General features: G+C 48.9%; 1 protein-coding gene across 8 annotated transcripts in view; it reads left to right on the forward strand.

Moving 5' to 3' along the window:
* Window positions 1-20,887, forward strand: part of CARM1 (coactivator associated arginine methyltransferase 1) — a 56,843-nt gene that overhangs the window by 30,839 nt on the left and 5,117 nt on the right. For 6 of the 8 annotated variants that reach the window (XM_053583270.1, XM_053583273.1, XM_053583274.1 and 3 more), the window contains exons 2-8: window positions 1,333-1,458; window positions 4,406-4,512; window positions 5,434-5,538; window positions 9,023-9,133; window positions 11,845-12,022; window positions 13,711-13,801; window positions 14,006-14,087. In XM_053583270.1, the coding sequence (XP_053439245.1) occupies window positions 1,333-1,458; window positions 4,406-4,512; window positions 5,434-5,538; window positions 9,023-9,133; window positions 11,845-12,022; window positions 13,711-13,801; window positions 14,006-14,087 (800 nt within the window). Of the gene's footprint in view, window positions 1-1,332; window positions 1,459-4,405; window positions 4,513-4,927; window positions 5,304-5,433; window positions 5,539-9,022; window positions 9,134-11,844; window positions 12,023-13,710; window positions 13,802-14,005; window positions 14,088-20,887 lie in introns of those variants that run through there. The other 2 variants (XM_053583271.1, XM_053583276.1) reach the window with 2 other exon arrangements.

Here is a 20,887-nt window from a genome sequence, read left to right on the forward strand (position 1 = left end):
TTATAGCTTTTCTTTCTTTTTTTTTTTTTTTTGTAGAGACAGAGTCTCACTTTATGGCCCTCAGTAGAGTGCCATGGCCTCACACAGCTCACAGCAACCTCCAACTCCTGGGCTTAAGGCGATTCTCTCGCCTCAGCCTCCCGAGTAGCTGGGACTACAGGCACCCGCCACAACGCCCGGCTATTTTTTGGTTGCAGTTTGGCCGGGGCCGGGTTTGAACCCGCCACCCTCGGTATATGGGGCCGGCGCCCTACTGACTGAGCCATAGGCGCTGCCCCCTTTATAGCTTTTCAAAAGCATTTTTCAGCGGGCTCCAGGGTCCCACTTTGCATTTGATGGATGCTTCTCTGTCGCCTCTTACTCTCTGGAATACTTCGCAGCAGTGTTTGTCTTTCCTGACTGGCTATTTTGAGGAGAGTAGGCTAGTCACCTTGCAGACTCCCCCACAAGCTGCCCTTCTCTGTTTTTGTCCCCTTATGATTAGACTAGGGTAAGCATCTTTGCCTAGAGACAGCACAGACTCTGTTCATGCTCTGCAGCATGGAAGGGGTACTGTGTTGCCTTGGAGGTTCTGCTCCTGGTGATACTCAGTTCATTCATTTGGTGGTGGAGGCAGTGGGGTGGGCTGCCTGCTTGTGGAGTGAATGATTAGTCACAGTCACAGTGAGGGCCTCAGGTTGCCAGGGTTCCCATGTGCTAGGCCCTGAGAGGTGTCATAACTCACTCAATTCCTGTCCTGTGGCCAGCCCTGTCTGATGGTGAGAAACTTGAGGCTTAGAGAAGGCATGTCACCTGCCTGAGGAGGGGGTGCAGGTGGGGCCTGAGCCCAGGCCATCTGGCTCCAATGGCCACTTTGAAGTCACTACACCACACTAATCCAAGCAGAAAAGACTTAGCTGAAGGGAACAGAGGTGCCTTCCCAGCTAAGCTTAGGGCAACCAGTGATTCTCTTCTTTCTGCTGTAGGCCCCCTTTTCCCACCTACTTAGCACTACACAGTGGCCCTGTCCACCTACCTCAGCCTGCGTGAGGCCAGATGCCTTCGCCATATCCCCATCTCAGTCATGGTCACCCTATGAACATAGTCCTGCCCCCACTGAATGCTGAGCTCCTTGGGGACACAGGCTACATCCTGGTTGCCTATGGCTACCCCCTCATCCTCAGTGTGTGCTGGGAAGGCAGGACACTTGGTGGCACTTTCAGGACAGTTTAGTGGCACTGAGGAAGACTCATGGCATGCTGAGAGGAGGGAAGGGAAGGTTGGCAGGGACATGGACTCAAAGGAGGGCAGCCATGGGTGTTGCCACTCACATTAGCTTCTCTCCTCTCACAGATGAAGATGTGTGTGTGTTCAAGTGCTCAGTGTCTCGTGAGACAGAGTGTAGCCGTGTGGGCAAGCAGTCCTTCATCATCACCCTGGGCTGCAACAGTGTCCTCATCCAGTTTGCCACTCCCAATGGTACGTGGCCCTTAAGCAATCCTGGGGATGTGCAGCCTGGATGCTCAGAGCCCTGATAGGCAGCCACATGGGATCTGGGCAGATGGTGGCTGCTCCATCCCAGTGAGCGCTCCACTGCTGTCCAAAATCAGACTCACATGTGCAGAATCCGTTCTCACTGCCTGGAGCAAATGCTGGGCCCCAGACCTGCCCTCGCTGCTCCTTCAGGTCCTTCAGGGCTTGGCTTTTATCTCCTCTTCTCTAAGTAGCCTGTCCTGACCATCTGAGCCCGGCCCTCCCAACAGCTGCCAATACTTGAACGGTTATGGCTGGAGTATAAGGGTTGGAACAAAGAGGTCCTAGGGTGGGCAGAGCCTGCTGTGGGCTCAGAGAAACTGCTGGAGGGGCCTCAGGAGACCTAACTGGGGGGCACAGTTGGACACATGAGTTCCAAAGGAGGGCTTGGAGAACCCAGGTGAGCACAGCTGGGGTCTTGGGGCAGTGTGCCAGTGGAGGTGGTGAGCAGTGTCCAGGGCTAGAAGGTCCCACTGAAGGCTTTGTCGTTGGACTGCTGAATTGAGCCTAGTGGTAGGGCAGGGGCTGGGGTGGGAGAGCTGAGGTGCAGTGGTCGCCTGCACACAGCCACTGCCAGCCTCCCTTGGAGCTACTAATCTTGTCTCAAGGGAATCTGTGGAACAGCCCAGACAACCTTCAGGTAGCTGGAGCCCTCTAGGCTGCTTATGTGAAGTTGCCCCTGGGGTGGAGGCAGTGCAGAGAAGGCTGGGGTGGGGTGACAGTGGCCAGATGGGCTGTCCACTTCTGGCCAGAACATTCTTTTTTTTTTTGAGACAGTCTCACTTTGTCGCCCTCGATCTAGTCCCATGGTGTCACAGCTCACAGCAACCTCCAAATCCTGGGCTTAGGCGATTCTCTTGCCTCAGCCTTCTGAGTAGCTGGGACTACAGGTGCCCGCCACAATGCCCGTCTATTTTTTGGTTGCAGTTTGGCCAGGGCTGGGTTTGAACCTGCCACCCTCAGTATGTGGGGCCGGCGCCCTACTCACTGAGCCACACGCGCCTCCCATGGCCAGAGCATTCTTATGCTCCACATTCCATTTTTACTTTACATAATCCCAATTCATAGTTTACAAAAAAAATACCGTCACCAGGGATAACCTTTTTGTTGTTGTTGTTGTTGTTGTTGTTGAGACAGAGTCTGATTATGTCGCCCTCAGTAGAGTGTCACAGCTCATAGCAACCGCAAGCTCTTGGGCTTAAGCTATTCTCTTGCCTCAGCTTCCCAAGTAGCTGGGACTACAGGCATCTGCCACAACACCCGGCTATTATTTTTTGGTTGCAATTGTCATTGTTTAGCAAGCCCAGGCCGGGCTTGAACCCGCCAGCCTTGGTGTATGTGGCTGGCACCCTATTCACTGAGCTATGGGTGCCGAACCAACCAGGGATAACCTGGACAGTGCTATATAAATCTCAGGGTTTTTTTACTCTTTGCCTATATTTTAATATTTTTCTTTCTGTTCTATTAGGTTTTTGAAATTATGCTAATATCTGTATAACCAGAAATTGACCATTTCGATCCTTTTTGAGTATGCAGCTCAGTGGCGTTAAGTCTACTCACAGTGCTGTGAGGCTGTCACCACCCTCTACCTCCAGAACGTTTTCATCTTCCCAAACCGTGTATTTAAATTATTTTATTTTTGTGAGGCTGGAGGATCTCTTGAACTCAAGTGATTGAGACTACCCTGAGCAACCATGAAATCATATCTCTCAAAAAAAAAAAGGTAAAAAGAAAAAAATTATTCAATTTTTAATTTTGTGTGTGTGTGTGCAGTTTTTTTTGGGCGGGTCTTGGGTTTGAACCCGCCACCTCCGGCATATGGGGCCAGCGTCCCACTCCTTTGAGCCACAGGCGCTGCCCTAATTTTTAATTTTTTTATTGTTCTGTTGCACTGTGTTGCTCAGGCTTGTTGTGAATTCCTGGGCTCAAAGGATCCACCTGACTCAGCTTCCCATGTAGCTGAGACTATAAACTCAAGCCAACACACTGACTGGTTTAATTTTTAAGAGATTATCTTATAAATGCTGTGGTACTAGGTAGTTTTTAGCAGCCATCAGTTTATGTTAATAAATGTAGCTCATTTTATTTTATTTATTTTTCTTTTTTTATTATTAAATCATAGCTGTGTACATTAATGCGATCATGGTCATTTTATTTTTTTAACTTAGTTTTTGTTTTTTGAAACAGACTGTCACTCTGAGCTGTCACTCCTGAGTTCAAGCAATCTTACTGCCTCAGCCTTCCAAGTAGCTGGGTCTACAAGTGCCCACCACTATACCCAACTAATTTTTTTATTTTTATTTTTTGAGTAGAGATTAGGGTCTTGTTTTTGCTCAGGGTAATCCCAAACTCCTGAGCTCAAGGGATCCTCTTGCCTCAGCCTCCAGGAGTGCTAGGAGTGAGCCACTACACCCAGCAATGTACCTCATTTTAAAGGGCGGGGTCGCATCACATCCTGGGGCTAGGCAGTGTCCTACTGTGTTCCTCTGTGTCCACAGGCCTCATCCAGTCGCTTTTTAGTAGATGCTGCCCTGAGCTTCTGGGTGGACTTGGGCTTATTTGGCAGAGGTTTGACACCCAGGCCAGTTTGGTGAGGAAACACCCCAGGCCCATTCCCACTGACAGAGCATGATATATGCAGGGTCGCTTGCCATACCTCCTGATAGTCAATAGGAGCAGCTGTGGCTGCCCTTCTCTTCTTTGAAATTTGAACGTTGATTTTTGGGGAGAGAAATCAGCAGCAACACATGTTCAAGGTAGGAAAATCAGGATAATGTAGCCAGATAGAAGGGTAGCCCCAGCATCTAGAACCCTCACTCCCAAATGGCCACATGCATGGGCCTCCTGGGCAGATTGATGACCACCCCTTGGTGACCTGGCTTCCCCATTCCAGATTTTTGTTCATTCTACAACATCCTGAAAACTTGCCGGGGCCACACCCTGGAGCGGTCTGTGTTCAGTGAGCGCACGGAAGAGTCCTCTGCGGTGCAGTACTTCCAGGTGGGTTGCGCTGCCCTCAGCCAGGCTGCGGCCCTTGGTGGCCCTCTTCCCACCCACCCACAGGAGGCTGTGCAGCACAGGGCAGGCCCACCAGGGTTCCTGCCCGGCTCTGCCCCCTACTAGCCACATAGCCTTGGGCAGGTTTCCTCTACTTGCCAGGCCTCAGTTTCCTCATCTGTGAAGCAGAGATGCAGGTGCTTGGTTAAGAGGGTTGCTGGGAGGAGCTGAGCACCGGCAGAGCTCAGGGCCACAGGCCTTTTGAATGACAGTAGAACAATGTCCCTGCATGCCAGGCCTTGGTCTGAGTGCTCTCACTTGCACAGAAGTGCTCGGACCCTCCCAACAACTCTAGGAGGTAAGTGCTATTATTGTCCCCATTTTACAGATGAGAAAACTGAGGCTCAGAGAGGTTAAGTGACTTGCTCCAAGTCACACAGCTATTATGCAACAGAGCCAAGATGGGAAGCCAGGTCTGCTGATGTCAAAGCCTGTGCCCCTGCCTGGGTGCCACGCTGCCTCCTGGTCGCCCGTTGTCTTACAGAGAGACCCTGCACCTCACCTCCCTGGCACTCTGAGTTCTAGGGTTGTGTTTGATCTGCTCCTCCGCTGCTTTGGGGCCCTCAGGATGGGGCAGGTGGCCCTGATGCAGGAACCTCGCCTGTGGCGAATGTTGAGTTCTCCTGGACAGCTTCCATGTCCAGGCAGCATCCAGCTGTGTCCTTCAGTGGCGGTGATGGTGGTGGTATCCCCAATGGGAGCTGCCCTTCAGCTTCCTGCTCCATCTTCCAGAGGTGCCAGCAGGGCCCAGGCAGAGGGTACTTGGCCTCCCAAGGGAGGTTTGTGCTCTCTCACAGGGCTGGCCAGGACCTCAGCCACCTGTCCTGCCTTGTGCTCTGTGCCATTGGTATGTCTCTGTTCCAGTTTTACGGCTACCTGTCCCAGCAGCAGAACATGATGCAGGACTACGTGCGAACAGGCACCTACCAGCGTGCAATCCTGCAGAACCACACTGACTTCAAGGACAAGGTAAGTGGCACCTATAACCCACTGTGGCATGTGCAGGAGGAGGAGCCTGAGGCCACCAGAGATCTTGGAGAGCCTGGGGGACCAGCTCCACACTCAACCTCCCTATTTCTGTACCTCTTTATCCTTTTCCTTTTTTTTTTTTTTTTTGAGACAGTCTCAAACTGTTGCCCTGGGTAGAATGCCGTGGTGTCATAGCTCACAGCAACCTCAAACTCTTAGGTTCAAGCAATCCTCTTGCCTCACTTTTTCTAATTTTAGTAGAGATGGGGTCTGACTTTTGCTCAGGCTGATCTCAAACCTATGAGCTCGAGCAATGAACCTGCCTCAGCCTCCCAGAGTGCTAGGATTACAGGTGTGAGCCACTATGCCTGGCCTCTTTTCCTTTTTTTGAAGAGACAGTATCTTGCTATGTCATCCAGGCTGGAGCATAATCACAGATCAGGGCTCAAGCGATCCTCCTGCCTTGGCCTCACAAGTAGCTGGGACTACAGGTGTAGGCCATCAGCCCAGCTAATTTTTAAATTTTTTTGTGGAGACAAACTGTGGCTCTGTTGCCAAGCCTGGTCTCAAACTTCTGGCCTCAAGTAATCCTCCCTCTACAGGCATGAGACACTACACCCAACTATTTTATTTTATTTTTAGACAGAGTCTCATTGTGTCACCCTGGGTAGAGTGCTGTGGCGTCACAGCTCACAGCAACCTCAAACTCTTGGGTTTAAGCGATTCTCTTGCCTCAGCCTCCCAAGTAGCTGGGACTACAAGTGCCTGCCACAATACCTAGCTATTTTGTTGTTGTTTGGCAGGCCCAGGCCAGGTTCAAGCCCACCAGCCCCGCTGTATGTGGCTGGCACCCTAGCCGCTGAGGTACAGGCACTGAGCCTATTTTATTTTTTAATTTAATTTAATTTAATTTATTAATTTATTTATTTTGAGACAGAGTCTCACAATGTTGCCCTTGGTAGCAACCTCAAACTCAGCAAACTCCTGGGCTCAAGCAATTCTCTTGTCTTAGCCTCCCAAGTAGCTGGGACTACAGGCACCTGCCATAACACCCGGCTATTTTTTGTTACAGTTGTCATTGTTGTTTAGCCTGCCCAGGTTGGGTTTGAACCCGCCAGTCTGGGTGTATGTGGCTGGCGCTGTAACCACTGTGCTATCGGCGCTGAGCCTGTCTTATTTTATTTTTGATTTGATTTTAGCTTTAATTTTTATGGATTATAAAAGTAAAACCTACTTAACATTTAAATTCAACACATCGTGTACAACACGTGTACAACAGAGACATGAGAGGCCTCTAGCTTCTGTCATTTCCTTTTAAGATAACCACTGCCCACAGTATGAGATCTCTTGCAGATTTCCTGATGTAGACATGAGCATAAATTTTAGAATTTTATTATTAAGTCTTTTTATTTACAAAATGAAATTCGATTTTATTTTACATACTCTTCTGGGAGCCACCTTTTTTTTTTTTTTTTGGACAAGAATCTTGCTCGGTCTCCTGGGCATCATAGCTCGCTACAACCTCAAACTCCTGAGCTCAAATGATCCTCCTGCCTCAGCCTCCCTGAGGAGGTAGGACTACAGGAACACACCACACACCTGGCTAATTTTTCTACTTTTTTTTTTTTTAATTTTTTTAATTTTTTATTTTTAATTTCAGTGTGCTTTTTCATTCTTCTTTGTTTGAAGTACTCCTTTTTTGTTGATTTTCTTCTTTCTCCTGCAGTGCTGGCTGTTTTTGATGTTTTTAGTAGAGACGGGGTCTTACTCTGGCTCACTGCTGCTCATATGGGTCTTGAACCTCTGAGCTCAGGCAATCCCCCCACCTCGGCCTCCCACAGCGCTGGGACTACAGGCGTGAGCCACCACTCCTGGCCAGTTTTTCTATTTTTAATAGAGTGGAGTCTCATTCTTTTTTTTTTTTTTTCTTAGACAGAGTCTCAAGCTGTTGCCCTGGGTAGAGTGCTGTAGCATCACAGCTCACAGCAACCTCAAACTCTTGGGCTTAAGCGATTCTCTTGCCTCAGTCTCTCAAGTAGCTGGGACTACAGGCACCCACCACAATGCCTAGTTATTTTTGGCGCCTGCCACAACACCCAGCTATTTTTGGTTGCAGTTGTCATTGTGTTTTAGCTGGCCCGAGGTGGATTCCAACCCACCAGCCTCGGTATATGTGGCTGGTACCCTACCCTCTGAGCTATGGGCACCGCCCGGAGTCTCATTCTTTTTCAGGCTGGTCTCAAACTTCTGACCTCAAGCCATCCTCCCACCTCAACCTCCCAGAGTGCTAGGATTATAGGTGTGAGCCACCAAGCCCAACCAGAAAAAATAATATTATATCTCCCACGGGCATTATCCTAGTACATACTACTTTTTTCCTCCCCAGACCTAAGGAGGTATGATTAGCAAATAACTAATGTCCATATTTAAAGTGGACAGTGGTGATGTTTGGAGATATATATATATATATGTACACACACATATATATATTTGTGAAATGATTACCACAGTTAAGTTAACCTCCATTACCTCACATAGTTTCCTTTTTCTGTATGGGGTGAGAACACTTAAGATCTTCTCTCTTAGTGAATTTCAAGTATAGCCAAGCACTGCTTAACAGCATTGGTTAACAGTGGACCGCATTTATAACAGTTGGTCCTGTAGTCTCATAACGCCATATTTCTATTGTACTTTTTCTATGTTTAGATATGTTTAGATAATATGCTTCCTACTGTATCACGTTTGCCCTCACAATTCAGTATGCTGACCTGCTCTACAGCTTTGCAGCCCAGTAGCAATAGGCCTTATCATGCAGCCTAGGTGTGTGGTAGGTTTGCATAGCACAATCTGACGATTGCTCAGTGACACCACCACCAAAGATGCTTTTCTGAGAACCTCATGCTGTTGTTACAGATGCATGACTGTGTACAGTACAGTATAGTAATATTACGTCTAGTCACCATGCTGAACATTAGGTCCCCAGAATATCTTGGGACATGCTATTAAGTCATGTGGATATACTGTAATCTAGCTCCTCATTTCCCTTGTTTCTTTTATAAAGGCATTTTAATATTGCCAGATAATGCATACTCATGATTACAGAAAAGGAGAAAGAAAGAACAGTACAAAAGTAGAAATTGATTCCCTTCTTGGCACATTGTATAGTTTTCCCTTTTGAATCTCTTGGGAGCTTGTGTTTATTATGTCTTGGGGGCGTTCTACATGGGTCTGCATGGATCTGCCTTGTCTAGTGCCTGGGTCATGCCCCCTGGCAGTTCTGGGTGATCCACAGATACCCCCAAGGATACCTCTCAGCTGCCAGCTGAGTGGGAGCTCAGAAGACTGGCCCATGGCTCAGTTGTCTTTAGTTCTCCCATTATTTTGACCTGGAAAGTTTGAAGACAAACTTGGCTATGACACCTGATGACATGTACATCCCTTATGATCACGGTCACCTTCTAGTATCTTGCTCTACCTCCCTCAGATTGTTCTTGATGTTGGCTGTGGCTCTGGGATCCTGTCATTTTTCGCTGCCCAAGCTGGAGCAAGGAAGATCTATGCAGTGGAGGCCAGCACTATGGCCCAGCATGCTGAGGTCAGTGTCCACTTTGCCCACCCCCAGCCTAGCTAGGCCCTGGGAGGCCTGAGGAAGTCACTTCTGTGCTTTATTCCCTCTTCTGTCCCAACAATCAGTCGAAGAAAGGAGGGACTCATGGGGCTTGAGTCCCCTCTGTGGCTGGCTGGTCACCCTTGAGGTCAGGGCAATTGTCATTTTCCATTTTTCCTTTTTTTGCACTGAAACCTTCATTCTCAAGGTTCTAAATATAAAAGCTACAGGTGTGCAAACAGTAAAACTGGTCCCCTCCTCCACCTGAGCTCCCCTGTACCCTACCTCCCACCGTGAGAACTACATTCAAGAAATCCTTATGGATATTGTTTTTCAACCTTTTTTTTCTTTGAGACACAGAGTCTCATTATGTCACCCTCAGTAGAGTGTCGTGGTGTCACAGCTCACAGCAACCTCAAACTCTTGGGCTTAAGCGATTCTCTTGCCTCAGCTTCCCAAGTAGCTGGGACTACAGGCGCCCGCCACACCTGGCTGTTTTTTGGTTGCAGTTGTCATTGTTGTTTAGCAGGTCTGGGCCAGGCTCAGACCTGCCAGCCTTAGTGTACGTGGCCAGCACCCTATTCACTGAGCTATGGGCACTGAGCCTTTTTTTTTTTTTTTTTGTGACAGCGTCTCACTTTGTCAACCTCTGTAGAGTGCTGTGCCATCATAGCTCACAGCAACTTCCAACTCTTGGGCTCAAGCGATTCCCTTGCGTCAGCTTCCCAAGTAGCTGGGACTACAGGTGCTTGCCATAGTGCCTGACTTTTTTAGAGAGGAGGTCTCTCTCTTGGTCAGGCTGGTCTTGAACCTGTGAGCTCAGGCAATCTACTCACCTGGGCCTCCCAAGTGCTGGGATTACAGGTATGAGCCACCAGCCCCTGTTTTTCAACTTTTTTTTTTTTTTTTTTATCACCCTTGGTAGAGTGCCCTAGTGTCACAGTTCACAGCAACCTCCGACTCCTGGGCTTAGGTGATTCTCTTGCCTCAGTCTCCCTAGTAGCTGGGACTACAGGCGCCCACCACAATGCCCAGCTATTTTTTTTTTTTTTTTTTTCAGTTTTTGCCAAGGCTGGGTTTGAACCCTCACCTCCAGCATATGGGGCCAGCGCCCTACTCCTTTGAGCCACAGGCGCCGCCCCAGGCTATTTTTTTGTTGCAGTTTGGCCGGGGCGGGTTCAAACACACCATCCTCAGTATATGGGGTTGGTGCCCTACCCACTGAGCCACAGGCACCTCCCTGTTTTTCAACTTTTTTTTTGTTGTTTTTGTAGAGACAGAGTCTCACTTTATGGCCCTCTGTAGAGTGCCGTCGCCTCGTACAGCTCGCAGCAACCTCCAACTCCTGGGCTTAAGCGATTCTCTTGCCTCAGCCTCCCGAGCAGCTGGGACTACAGGCACCCGCCACAACGCCCGGCTATTTTTTGGTTGCAGTTTGGCCGGGGCCGGGTTTGAATCCGCCACCCTCAGTATATGGGGCTGGTGCCTTACCGATTTGAACTTGTAGTTCAGTGGTTCTCAACATGTGGGTCGTGACTCCTTTGTAGCAATGAAAATACATCCTGCAGGCGGCGCCTGTGGCTCAGTGAGTAGGGCGCTGGCCCCATATGCCAAGGGTGGCGGGTTCAAACCCAGCCGGGGGTTGTGGCGGGCGCCTGTAGTCCCAGCTGCTCGGGAGGCTGAGGCAAGAGAATCGCGTAAGCCCAAGAATTAGAGGTTGCGGTGAGCCTTGTGACGCCACGGCACTCTACCCGAGGGCCGTACAGTGAGACACTGTCTCTACAAAAAGAAAAGAAAATACATCCTGCATATCAGATATTTACATTACGATTCATAACAGTAGAAAAATTACAGTTATGTAGTAGCAACAAAAATAGTTTTATGGTTTTATGTTGGAGGTCACCACAACATGAGGAACTGTTGTATTAAAGGCTCCCAGCATTAGGAAGGTTGAGAACCACTGCTGTAGTTAAACTACTGTGGCACACTTCAATTCAAAAAAAAAACAAAGACTGAAAAAAAAGGAGATACTTGCTGTACCTTAAATTTCTTTCAAAAATAGTTGACTTTTTTTTGTGTGTGTGTGTGTGTTTATGGCCGGGGCTGGGTTTGAACCCGCCACCTCTGGCATATGGGACTGGCGCCCTACTCCTTGAGCCACAGGCGCCGCCCAAATAGTTGATGATTTTTAAAAATTTTTGCAGCATGCCTAGATTTTCTCACAGCACACCCATATGCCATGGCACACCGGTTGAAAATCACTATTCTAGAGCTTTCCTGTGTCTGTAGAAGTGAGTGTGCCTCTGTCCCTGTGGTGGAGGCATGTCCATTCTGCTCTTTGCTCTGTCCCTATCCCTTGTGCGGTCCTATCTATAGGATAAATCAGCCCTGGGACTATTTGCTTGGGGTGCATCTGGCTGTGGCTTCAGTAGCTGTTGCAGATCTGCTCATCCTCTCTCTGTGGCCATCAGCAGGTATCCTTGTCTTGGGGGACCTGGGATGCCACCATGGGGCAGCTCTAAGACCTGGGCCGCAGTGAGCTCTGAACAGGCTGTTGCTGATCCTGTGGTTGGGACACTTGTGAAGGAGGCAGAGGAGCACTTGGTGGGAACAGGACCCTCCCTTGAGAGGCGGGCCTGGAGAAGGCCCTGTGGCAGGTAGGCACAGGGAGCCCATATGACCCTCCGGCCCATCCACAGGTCTTGGTGAAGAGTAACAACCTGACAGACCGCATCGTGGTTATCCCTGGCAAGGTGGAAGAGGTCTCCCTCCCTGAGCAAGTGGACATCATCATCTCGGAGCCCATGGGCTACATGCTTTTCAATGAGCGCATGCTTGAGAGCTACCTCCACGCCAAGAAGTACCTGAAGCCTAGCGGTGAGTGTCCCTGCTGGCATGTGGGGCCGGGGAGACCTCTGGGCCAGGGGCCAGTAGGGGTTGAGCTTCTCAGAAGACAGGCTGAGGCACTGCCAAGTGGGGGGGTCTTTCTGTCCCTGCCTGGTCAGGGCCCCGTGGCCAAGCCCTCAGGCTGCTGCTCAGCCAGGCTGGTGGTGGCTTGGCTCCCAGGGAGCCTCCGGGAGGCAATATCCCATATCCTGGTGCCACCAACAGCCTCTGGCTGAGAGTGGGGGTTGGGACAGTTTCTGTGGCAAGTGGTTTCCTGACAGGCCTGGCTCTCAGAGTCTGGGAGGTGGGTGTGCATGGTGCCATATGTGTAGGTGTACGTGAGTGCTGGGAGCAGCTGTCTGGTGAGCCCATCTGTCACTTCCTGTCCATGCCTCTGTGAGTCACTGGATAACTGCCTACATCTGCCCATCTGTCACTGGGGCTCTATCCTCAGCCCTGAACATTTTCAGTATGTGTTTCTCTTCTTGGTTCTAGTGTGTGTCTGTGTCCAAGTGTTTCTGTATGGGCATAGGAGTTCCCTAGCCAGGGCCACAGCTGTGGGGCATAGCAGCAGGCTGGTGGGCTCCAGCAGGCAGTAGCTCACTTGGTCTGGAGGGAAGTTCTTACTGGGTCCTCTGGCTATTTCTCAATCCAGGCCTCAGGGACCTGCCATGGGCTCCACTCTCAGAGGTGGGTGGTTGCTGCCACATCTCACAGCTGTGTCCTGTGTCCCAGGTGTGAGTGTGGGCCATGCTGGGGGTTGTGGGCCTCACTCTCTTCCCATCTGCCCTATTGGTGTGACTTCTGTGCAACCTGGGAAGCTCTTTTGAGGATTGAAGGCAGCCCTTCCCTCAGCTGCATGTCTCTGGGCCAGAGATGCTTTCCCACTGTTCCCATGGGCCTCCAGAGCCCAGCGTGTAGATGTACAGCTGAGCATTTCTAGCCTCTGCTGCAGCCTGGAGGCAGCGAGGTGTAGGCAAAGCATCGCTGGCTCCTCAGGGCCTTCCTCCACCAGCTCAGAAGGATAGGAGGAGGCCCTCATCTGGAGGCCAGATGTTCCCCAGGGGCAGGCAGGGCCTTGGAGCCCTGACTCATCTCTCTGCTTATTGAATCACAGATGGAGGACCCTGTTCCTCCTCCCCTTTTAGGCCATGTTCCCACGTAAGGGTGGTCACGTGGCCCACCCTGCTGGTCTGGTGTCTGTGTAAGAACCCAGGCAATCCTAGTGGTGGGGATTCAGCTTCCTCCACCCAGCCTATGGCCTCAACTGCGGCCCCCAACAGTGATGGTGTATCCTGGGGTCAGCCCCTTACCCCCCATACAGAGCAATTTTGCTCTCTCCAGCTGCATGTGCCAGAGTGATAGCACCTGAGAGGCAACACTTGCTTATCCAGGAAGCCCTGGCAAGTCCCTTTCTTGCCTCCCAGACCTAGTAATACAACATAAGATGATCCCACCAACCTCTCCAAACCTTGGCGGGATTCACTGAGGTGGCACAGTTTGAGTGTGGATCAGGGCAGATGTGACACTCAGCACCCTGTGTCATGTGATTGCATGAACGAATGAGTGAATGACTGGGAAGCCTAGGACTGGAGGTCTTGGGGCCCTTTTTAAGCCCTGCCGGGCCCTGCAGGATGTGCCACCTGACACCAGCACCCCTCCCTGCCCCCCGCTCCCAGGAAACATGTTCCCTACCATTGGTGACGTCCACCTTGCACCCTTCACGGATGAACAGCTCTACATGGAGCAGTTCACCAAAGCCAACTTCTGGTGAGTGTGACCTGGGTGTCCTGCCTTGGCCCCTTGGCCTACCTTCTTGGGGACTGCCCTAGCACCTACTTCTCCCACTCTCTCAACCTTAGTAGGACTAAAGAACTTAGGCTGCATGAGGGCTAGTTGGGAAAGAAGGCAGAGCTACCCTGCCCGCCTCTCCTGCTGCTAGTGACCTTGCCATTGGGGTGGGGACTTCTGCAGGTACCAACCATCCTTCCATGGAGTGGACTTGTCGGCCCTACGAGGTGCTGCAGTGGACGAGTATTTCCGGCAGCCTGTGGTGGTGAGTTGGGCACCCAGGGCACTATCACAGTTCTCACTGAACATGGCTGCCCTGCGTGACAGGAGGGAGACATGGGCTTGATTGGTGCTGAGGCGTTGTCTAACCTGTGCAGCCCTGGGGAAGCCACTGCCCCTCTCAGACCTCCCTTCTGCTCTGTGCAGTGCTCTCTCACAAAGATACTGGGAATGCATGTAGAGTGCTTAGCACGCAGCACACAGTGTCTGACAGCTATTACAGATGAACTTGGTGAGCTAATTTGCTGATCAGTTTTACTTGAGATTTTTTTTTTTAATTGATATGTAGATCCATAGTTCAAAAATGAAGAACATAAGGCGGTGCCTGTGGCTCAGTGGGTGGGGTGCCGGCCCCATATGCCGAGGGTGGTGGGTTCAAACCTAGCCCCAGCCAAACTGCAGTAAAAGAATGGCCGGGCATTGTGGCGCACGCCTGTAGTCCCAGCTGCTCGGGAGGCTGAGGCAAGAGAATTGCCTGGGCCCAGGAGCTGGAGGTTGCTGTGAGTTGTGACGCCATGCCACTCTACCGAGGGTGACCAAGAGAGACTCTGTCTCAAAAAAAAAAAAAAAAAAAATCAAGAATATAAAAGAGTGGCTCGGCACCTGTGGCTCAAGCAGCTAAGGCGGCAGCCACATACACCTGAGCTGGCGGGTTCAAATCCAGCCTGGCCCACCAAACAACAATGATGGCTGCAACCAAAAATAGCCGGGTTTGTGGCAGGCGCCTGTAGTCCCAGCTACTTCAGAGGTGGAGGCAGAAGAATTGCTTCAGCTCAGGAGTTAGAGGTTGCTGTGAGCTGTGATGCCACTCTACCCAGGGCAAAAGCTTGAGGCTCTGTCTCAAAAAAACAAATATATATATATAAAAGAGAAAAGCCTTCCCACTTCTGTTCCCACCTGCTGATTCCCTTCCTGTAGGCAGACATTATTTATCTTTATAGAGGCTTAACATTGAAACGTACATATACAAACATGTTTTGTTTTGTTTTTTGAGACAGAGTCTTTGTTCCCCTCAGTAGAGTGCAGTGGCGCCACAGCTTATAGCAACCTCAAAAGGTTGGGCTCAAGTCTTGTTTTGAGTAGTTGGGACTACAGGTGCCAGCCACAATGCTTGGCAGTTTTTTAGAGACAGGGTCTCACTGTAGCTCAGGCTGGTCTCGAACTCCTGAGCTTAAACAATCTACTTGCCTTGGCCTTCCAGAATGCTAGGATTATAGGTGTGAGCCACTGTGCCTGGCTCAAACATGTAATCTGTTAACCTTTTGTTTGCTCACAACATATAGCATAATCAGCACAATATTCTGTCTTAATTTCTTTGTGGTCATGCAGCATATATAAAACTCATATAAGATTATATGAGTTTTTCTTTAAGTTTAGTATGTGTTTTCTTTTGGTTAACGTTCTGTGGTGTGTACTTGAAAAAAATATACTAAACAGAGAGTATAATAATTAGGTTATGTGTGTTAATCACATTGGTTACATCTTCTCTATCTCTACCTTTTTAAATCTGTTTTTCCTATTACCGATTATAGACTTACCATTATGACAATTTTTTTTTTTGTTTGTTTGTTTGTTTTTGGATATAGAGTCTCACTTTATAGCCCTGGGGAGAGTGCTCTAGTGTCATAGCTCACAGCAGCTTCAAGCTCTTGGTATCAACTAATCCTCTTAGATAGATCAATTTTTCATTTTATTTATTTATTTTGAAACAGAGTCTCACTTTGTTGCCCTTGATAGAGTGTGGCGGTGTCACAGCTCAGAGCAACCTCCAACTCTTGGGCTTAAGCAATTCTCTTGCCTCGGTCTCCCAAGTAGCTGGGATTACTGGTGCCTGCCGTAATGCCCAGCTATTTTTTTTTTTTTTTTTTTGTAGAGACAGAGTGTCACTTTATGGCCCTCGGTAGAGTGCCGTGGCATCACACAGCTCACAGCAACCTCCAACTCCTGGGCGTAAGCGATTCTCTTGCCTCAGCCTCCCGAGTAGCTGGGACTACAGGCGACCGCCACAACGCCCAGCTATTTTTTGGTTGCAGTTCAGCCGAGGCTGGGTTTGAACCTGCCACCCTCGGTATATGGGGCCTTGAACCTGCCACCCTCGGTATATGGGGCCGGTGCCTTACCGACTGAGCCACAGGCGCCGTCCATGCCCAGCTATTTTTGGTTGTAGTTGTCATTGTTGTTTGGCAAGCCTGGACTGGATTTGAACGCACCAGCTCAGGTGTATGTGGCTGGTGCCTTAGCCGTTTGAGCTACAGGCGCCGAGCCACAAGAAACATTTCTTGTAAGCAATACAAAATTGGGTTTTGTTTTATCAATCAGACTGAAATATTTTATTTATTATTATATTTTTTATTTATTTATTTATTTTTTTCTATAGAAACAGAGTCTCACTTTATCACCCTCAGTAGAGTGCCATGGCGTCACAGTTCACAGCAACCTCCCAACTCCTGGGCTTAGGTGATTCTCTTGCCTCAGCCTCCTGAGTAGCTGGGACTACAGGTGCCCACTATAACGCCCGGCTATTTTTTTGTTGTAGTTTGGCTAGGGCTGGATTTGTACCTGTCACCCTTGGTATATGGGGCTGGCACCCTACTCTCTGAGCCACAGGCACCTCCCTATTTTTTTTTTTTAAGAGACAGAGTCTCATTTTATCACCCTCGGTAGAGTACCATGGCGTCACAGCTCACAGCAACCTCCAACTCCTGGGCTTAGGAGATTCTCTTGCGTCAGCCTCCCGAGTAGCTGGGACTACAGGTGCCTGCCACTACGCCCGGCTATTTTTTTGTTGTAGTTTAGCCGGGTCTGGGTTCAAACCCTCCACCCTCAGTATATGGGGCCAGCGCCCTACTCACCGAGCCATAGCGCCGCCCAAGATTAAAATTTTTTTTTTTTTTTTTTTTGTCGAGACAGAGTTCTACCCTATGCCCTGATCAGAGGGCAGTGGCATCGTAGCTCACTGCAACCTCAGACTTGGGCTGTGGGCATCCTGCTGCCTCAGCCTCTGAAGCCACTGGGATTACAGGCCCTCGCCGCGGCGCCCAGCTGAGTTTTTCCATTTTTTTTTTTTTTCCATGAGTCAGGGTCTCACTCTCGCTCAGACAAGCCTCCAACTCCTGAGCTCAAGCAATCCTCCCTCTTCTGCCTCCCACAGTGCTGGGATTACAGGTGTGAGCCACTGCGCCCGGCTAAGACTAAAATATTTTAATTAGAATATTCGGACCAATGGCTCCATGCCTGTAGCTCAGCGGCTAAAGTGGTAGCCACATACATCAGAGCTGGCAGGTTTGAATCCATCCCAGACCTGCCAAACAACGACAACTACAACTAAAATATAGCTGGGACTTATGGCAGGTGCCTGTAGTCCCAGCTACTTGGAGGGCTGAGGCAAGAGAATCACTTAAGCCTAGAGTTTGAGATGGTTGTGATACCCAGGGCGATAGCTTGAGTCTCCAAAAAAAAAAAGAATATTTAGACAATTTATATTTAATTACTAATCTGTATGAGTCTATAATCTTACTATTTTTCTATTTACTCAGACTGTTCTTTATGTTTTTCTTGCCTTCCTATTTAAAAATAACTTATGTTTTATTATTTTATCACCCCCTCTTCACACCGTATTTTTCACTAGTTTTGGGCAACTTTAAATACTATCTTTGCCCCATCCTATATCTCCTTCTGGAATTCTGATTACATATATAGTAGATCTTTTCACCATGTCTCAGATGATTGTTTTTTTTGTCTTAAGATAGTGCAGTGTGGGCGGTGCCTATGGCTCAAAGGGGTAGGGTGCCGGCCCCATATGCCGGAGGTGGTGGGTTTAAACCCAGCCCCAGCAAAAACTGCAAAAAAAAGGTATTTTTATGATCTTATAAAGATCTTATATGATCTTGCACATATTTTCCATCATATTTTTACTGTTCCATCTTCCAGTCCAGTTCCATCTTGAATCTAATATGCTACTTGCTTTGAGATGGAGTCTCACTCTGTCATCTTGGATAGAGTGCAGTGGGTCATCATAGCTCATGACAACTTTATACTCTGGGCTCAGGTGATTCTCTTTGCTTCAGCTTCCTGAGTAGCTGGGACTACAAGCACCTACCATGATGCCTCCTAATTTTTCTATTTTTGGTAGATACAAGGTCTCACTCTTGCTCAGGTTGGCCTCGAACTCCTAAACTCAAGGGATCCACTCACCTCAGTCTCCCAGAGTGCTAGGATTATAGGCATGAGCCACTGGGCCCAGCCTGCTTTTCTACCTCTTAATTTTGGTTACTATAATTTTCCAGGTTTAGTTATCCCAGTTCTCTCTGAAATTCTTCTTTTTTTTTTTAACTTTTTTTTCATTTTTTAGTAAATATTAATTATAAGTATCTGATAGCTTTCAGTATCTAAAAAAGTGGTAGGTGTGTTTGTACAGGGTGGACATAAAGTTTGTGTACAATTTACTATGTTGAGCTATTTTAAAATCGCACATGAACTTTATGTCCACCCTGTGTTTTTGTTTTTTGTTTTTTTAGAGACAGAGTCTCACTTTGTTGCTCTTGGTAGGGTGCGGTGGCATCACAGCTCACAGCAACCTCCAACTCCTGGGCATAGGTGATTCTCCTGAGTAGCTGGGACTACAGGCACCTGCCAGAACACCCAGGTGCCTGTAGTCCCAGCCGGGGCCGGGTTTGAACCCATCACCCTTGGCATATGGGGCTGGTGCCCTGCCCACTGAGCCACAGGTACCACCCACTCTGTGTTTGTTTATTGTGTTGGTTTTGGGTCCTGGTCCTTTGGTCTTATCTTTTGGTATGCTTGGTCATTGAATGCCACATTGAAAAATTCCAGAGGGTCTGGATTATGTTTTTTCTTGTAAGGATTTGTTTTTCCCAGGCACATAGTCATATGGACAGATCACCTTGGACCAGTCAGGCATTTGAGATATTTAGAGGTGGCTTTGCAGACTGATTGGCTGGCCTACTTCTTGGCTTCCCTATAGGGTGGCAGTTCTCTAACATTTTGCTCTCAGGACCCCTTTGCCGTCTTGAAAATTGATCTTAGGGCTGGGCGAGGTAATCCTAGCAGTTTGGGAGGCTGAGGCTGGTGGATTGCCTGAGCTCACAGGTTCGAGAACAGCCTGAGCAAGAGCAAGATCCCATCTCCAAAAATAGCTGAGCAAGACAGGACCCATAGCTCAAGTGGGTAGGGGGTGCTGGCCCCAGATACCCAGGCTGGTGGGTTCGAACCCGCCCCAGGCCAGCTAAACAACAATGACAACTGCAACATAAAAATAGCTGGTGTTGTGGTGAGCACCTGTAGTCCCAGCTACTTGGGAGGCTTAGGCAAGAGAATCGCTTAAGCCCAGGAGTTTGAGGTTGCTGTGAGCTATGATGCCACAGCATTCTACCAAGGGCAACACAGTGAGACTCTGTCTCAAAAACAAAACAACCTTGATCTTGGCCAGGTGTGGTGGTTCACACCCATAATCCTAATACTCTTGAGTGGCCTAGGTATCAAGATTGCTTGAGGTCAAGAGTTTTAGAACAGCCTGAGCGAGAGCAGAGACCCCATCTCTGCTAAAAGCAGAAAAACTAGCAGGGTGTTGTGGTGGGTCCTAGCTACTTGGGAGGCTGAAACAGGAAAATGTCTTGACCCCAAGGGTTTGAAGTTCCAGTGAGCTATGGTGATGCCACTGCATTCTACTGAAGAGTGACAGAGTGAGACTTTGTCTGAAAAAAATTTTTTTTGAAAATGCTAATGAGCTTTTGTTTACATGTATCTGCTAATATGGGACACTGTTTTTTTTTTTTTGAGACAGAGACTCAAGCTGTAGAGTCACCCTGGGTAGAGTGCCATGGTGTCACAGCAACCTCAAACTCTTGGGTTTAAGCAAGTCTCTTGCCTCAGTCTCCCAATTAGCTGGGACTACAGGCGCCCTTCACAATGCCTATTTTTTGGTTGTAGTTGTCATTGTTTGGTGGGCCTGGGCTGGATTCTAACCCACCAGCTCTAGTGTATGTGGCTGGCGCCCTAGCTGCTTGAGCTATAGGCACCAAGCCAGGACACTGTCATTTTTATTTTAAAAAATTTAGTGAAAATAGTAGCTTTGTTCTTTGTTCTTTTTTTTTTTTTTTTTTTTTTGAGACAAAGTCTCACTTTGTTACCCTTGGTAGAGTGCTGTGGCGTCACAGCAACCTCAAACTCTTAGCCTAGCCTCAAGCAATCCTCCTACCTCAGCCTTCCAGAGTGCTAAGATTATAGGTTGAACCACCACCCCTGCCCTCCGTTAATACTTTTTTTTTTTTTTTGAGACAATAGTCTCAAGCTGTCATCCTGGAAAGAGTGCTGTGGTGTCATATCTCATACCAACCTCCAACTCAGGGTCAAGCGATCCTCTTGCCTCAATTTTTAATTTTTTTTTAGTAGAAATGGGGTCTCACTTTTGCTTAGGCTGGTCTCAAACTGGTGAGCTCAAGCAGTCCACCTGCTTTGGCCTCCTAGAGTGCTAGGATTACAGGTTGAACCACCACGCTTGGCCCTTAATACATTTTTTTTTTTTTTTTGTAGAGACAGAGTCTCGCTTTATGGCCCTCGGTAGAGTGCCGTGGCCTCACACAGCTCACAGCAACCTCCAACTCCTGGGCTTAAGCGATTATCTTGGCTCAGCCAACTACAGGCGCCTGCCACAACGCCCGGCTATTTTTTGGTTGCAGTTTGGCCGGGGCCAGGTTTGAACCCGCTACCCTCGGTATATGGGGCCGGCGCCCTACCGACTGAGCCATAGGCGCCGCCCCCTTAATA

This window comes from Nycticebus coucang, chromosome 3 (assembly GCF_027406575.1).
Source record: "Nycticebus coucang isolate mNycCou1 chromosome 3, mNycCou1.pri, whole genome shotgun sequence".
NCBI classification, from domain to species: domain Eukaryota; kingdom Metazoa; phylum Chordata; class Mammalia; order Primates; family Lorisidae; genus Nycticebus; species Nycticebus coucang.